Below are 3,890 nucleotides of genomic sequence, written 5' to 3'. Positions count from 1 at the left end.
TTCCAAAACAAATCTTCAAAAATTTTTAGTAATGTGTTATTAGCCAAGTTATCTCAGATGAAACAAACTTTCATTTATTTCTTTACAATTTTAGTAGCAAGATGAGAAATATCTTCAGGTCAATTTATAAATAACTTAAAGCATTAAAAAAAAAAAAAAAAAAAAAAACCTACTTCGTACTAGGAAAAGTGTCTTTTAATAAATTATAAGAGGTGGGTTTGAAAATGGACGAAATTAGTCAAAAACGTTATAAAATGTAGAAATAAAAAATATATGAAGTTTTAAGGGTATGTAAATGTTCAATAAATTAATATGTAGAAGAATATATTAACCTTAGAAAATAAGGGATATTATTATTTTGGAAAATAATACTTTAAATACTAAAAAAAAATAGAAAAACTTGCCTAAAAAGTTTCTCAAAGTGGGTGCCGTGCACCTTGGGGTGCAGTAAACGAATGTCACTTTTTCAAAACATTAAAAAATAACAAAAAAATCCATTCTAACAGATACTTTGTACTGTATTTTTTTTATTTTGCAACATACTCAACTGTGTCAGGGATAATTGTGGCAACATTTTTACATTTTTTTTAGCTCAACAAAGGTGCCGCAAAAAAGTTTTAGCCCAAAAAGGATGCTCTGGCCAAAAGATTTTGAGAACCGCTGGTATATTGATATATTTTTTATGCTTAACATATTGGCCTTATGATGCTATTTCAATATTGACAATTGATTTCAAAGATTGACAATTTGAATATTACGAGAGAGTATAAATAAATTTGAAATATTTAACAGCCTAACATTAGGCAAAGACATCGTAATTAAGTTATCTCTCCAAGAAATAACACAAAACAGTAAACAGAAAAAATAATACGATAGAAAGAATTAACTGACTGGACTGATTTAAATTAAAAAAATAATTTTGTAAAACTTTTCAAAAAGTATTTAATACCAAAGAAAATTGTCTACTAATCATAAAAAACCTCAAATAACGCACTCCATTCCAATTCTTACATATAAATTTATTTTATCTAATAATTTCAATTATATCCTTGTTAAAATTTACAATTAAACAATAAAATATTTTTACAAATATATATACAAAATTCCCATCACATGGGAATAAAAGTAATTCTGTAATGTCACTATCGTACCATCCATTAAATTAAAAAAAAAAAAATCAATATAAAAACAAATGCATGTGTAAATATACTAAGTCGTTAGAGAAGTTCTTAATGAGTATTAATCGATTTCGAATTAATGCTATTATAACAAAAAAAAAAAACTAAATATTTATTTCATCCAAAATGTTTTATAGAAAACAAATCACTTGAAATACCTCAGATATAGGAAAAAATAAATATCGAGGGAAACAAAACATGTAACATGCACTAACGGTCACGAGAACTTAAAATAATCAGACTAATTTTATGGCAATTTAGAAAACATGAAAGACAATTATAAATGATGAAATAAAGGAAACACAATGATGATGAACCCTTACGAGGCAGATAGCTTAGTTTTGATGTTTAGTATACGTCTGTTGGTGGGAACAATCTCTGTAGACTATGAGGTTGAATTCTATGAAGTCTGTTCCGAGCCCAGTGCTGTCCCAATTGCAAACATCCTGAAAAAGCAAACAGTGGATAAAATATTAAATTTTAAAATAAATAAAGTATGAGTAAAAGTGATGATGGCATATTTTTAAAAATTAAGTGGAAATTGAAAATCTTCCGTGTATCAGAAAGAGATGGTTCTTGTAATGGTAAAGAAAAACAATCAAGATATGGTTTTAATTATTTATTAATAGCCTACTTTTCGACCCACATAGCAGGTCTTCATCAGTGCTAAAATAAAAAGATACAGATAAGGTAAAGCTAATCTAAGAGCGTAAAAGTGATGAATTAGATATTTTCATGAAAACTCCTATCTATTAACAATTTTTTTTTATTAACATTTTGGAGCTTTTATTCTTTCTTCAGGATCAACAATCTGAAATAATTTCCCATCTTAAAAAATAAACACCTTTGTTCAAGCATGAATATTAGTTTTAAAATACTTAATAGCTAAAAAAAGTGTTTATTTCATTGGGTTGAAAAATAAGTTCGTAGCGTTTTTTACTGGTGATTTAAATAAAAACTTCAGATTCTTGTAAATCTTTCGAATCAATTATATATAACCCATTTTGATCTATTACATGTTGCCATCTTTCAGGTATCTTTTAAATTCTGTCCTCCCAAAAATTCTCGGATTATTGTGCAATGAACACCTATGTGTTTTGCAGTCATCGAGCAAATTAAAGTGTTTCCCGTAAAGAGAGTTTTGAAGGGCCCGATATAAGTGAAATTTTATTGATGCAAGGTCTGGTGAATAGGGTGGGTGGGGGATCACATCCCAGCCAAAATCCAATAGTTTCTGCCAGATCTACAAAGACATATTGAGGACAAGCATTATCGTGGTGGAAAACAATGCCTTTGCGATTATGAGACACTTGCATAATATATGTTAAGCGTTTCTGCGATATCCCGTGTCATAGAGTGAGGGTCGTCTGTGACCAATGCTTGAATTTGGTCATCAACAGTTGAAGGACGTCCCAAGCGCTTTGCATCTATACCAACGGACCGTGCTTTCTTCTAAGGCATCATCGCCATACACACTACTGCAAATTTTATAGACCGTCTGTGCAGTGGAATTTCCTTTTCAGAAGTAAAAAAAAATCATTAAATGATGAAAATGAATTTTTTTCTCTTCCATTTTGAACAAGCAAAATACCACGTAAAGATAAGGAATCTCGGTTGATACTGATGCATAAAAGCACCTTAACTAGTCTTCTTTTAGAATATTTAAATATTATTGACCAAGTAAGCACAGAGAGGATTAAATTTAAATATTGAAAAACGCTATGAACTTATTTTACAACCCAATATAAGATGGTAAACATTTTTTCATATATTGAATCAGAATCTATCTCAACACAAACAATTCAAAGAACACTTCGGAAGGACGCGAACGGCCATCTTCCTTGTTTTGAACAGCGTATTTAATGTTTTATTTAAATTTGTCAGGATTTATAGGATCTTGATTTATTTATTCCTAAAAATGATTTCATACTTAAAGATCTGGAATATAGGAGTCAAAATATAATTATTAGATTTACCGTACTATCAGAAGAAGCTAGTCGGTAAACAATAACCGCCTGGCTAAGATGTGCTATATTGAGAAGGAATACAGAGCTCTGTTGCATTTCCTTATCGGCAGAACAGCTGTCTAGGTACTGGCGACACCTCACCACGCTCTCATCTCCCATACCTTCCAACCTAGAGGGAGAAAAAAATAAATTATACTTCAATTAGGCAGTTAAAATTATTAGCACAGTACTAAAAATAATAAATAATAAATTAATGGTAATTTAGATTTATAGGGTCGAATTCATAGAACAAAACTAAAAGTAGGTAAAAAGAATAACTATATGTTTTATTGTCAACTGTATATCCTAGAAGAGGAGAATATGCAATTCCCGGAGTAGTAATAAACATAATTAAGTGAAACTTATTTAATTTTATTTGCACTAACATTGTGGCCTAAATTTCAGGCCTTTATCTAGGTCAAAAAAAGGTTCATGAAGTTCCACTCCCAGTTACCAACAGTTAAAGGAGCAGTGACCTACAACTTGGGTAACCCAACCACAACCTGAAGACTGAAGCCCAGGCTGCAAGGACATCCTATTATAAATTCTATGTTTATCAGTTCTGTTGTCACTCTAAAATTTTATTTTATCTTAATTTCACTTTCTTTTTTTTCTCCCATTAGAAGTCAATTATTTATTTTGTTAAATTAATAAATGTCATTGTTTTTCTTATTAACTTTACTTTTATCTTTTATTAAGATAATAT

General features: G+C 29.6%; 1 protein-coding gene across 2 annotated transcripts in view; it reads right to left on the bottom strand.

Moving 5' to 3' along the window:
* Nucleotides 1-1,367: 1,367 nt before the first annotated feature.
* LOC106679622 (myelin regulatory factor) overlaps nucleotides 1,368-3,890 on the bottom strand; it is a 124,685-nt gene continuing 122,162 nt past the window's right edge. For both annotated transcript variants that reach the window (XM_067051499.1, XM_067051493.1), the window contains exons 23-24: nucleotides 3,155-3,314; nucleotides 1,368-1,624 (exon numbers count right to left, since the gene is read on the bottom strand). In XM_067051499.1, coding sequence (XP_066907600.1) covers nucleotides 1,514-1,624; nucleotides 3,155-3,314 — 271 coding nt within the window. In that variant the 3' untranslated portion in view covers nucleotides 1,368-1,513. The remainder of the gene's footprint in view (nucleotides 1,625-3,154; nucleotides 3,315-3,890) is intronic.

This window comes from Halyomorpha halys, unplaced genomic scaffold, assembly GCF_000696795.3.
Source record: "Halyomorpha halys isolate HHAL.00 unplaced genomic scaffold, Hhal_1.1 Scaffold211.1, whole genome shotgun sequence".
In the NCBI taxonomy this organism is placed as follows: domain Eukaryota; kingdom Metazoa; phylum Arthropoda; class Insecta; order Hemiptera; family Pentatomidae; genus Halyomorpha; species Halyomorpha halys.
This window is presented reverse-complemented; position numbering and strand designations above follow the sequence as displayed.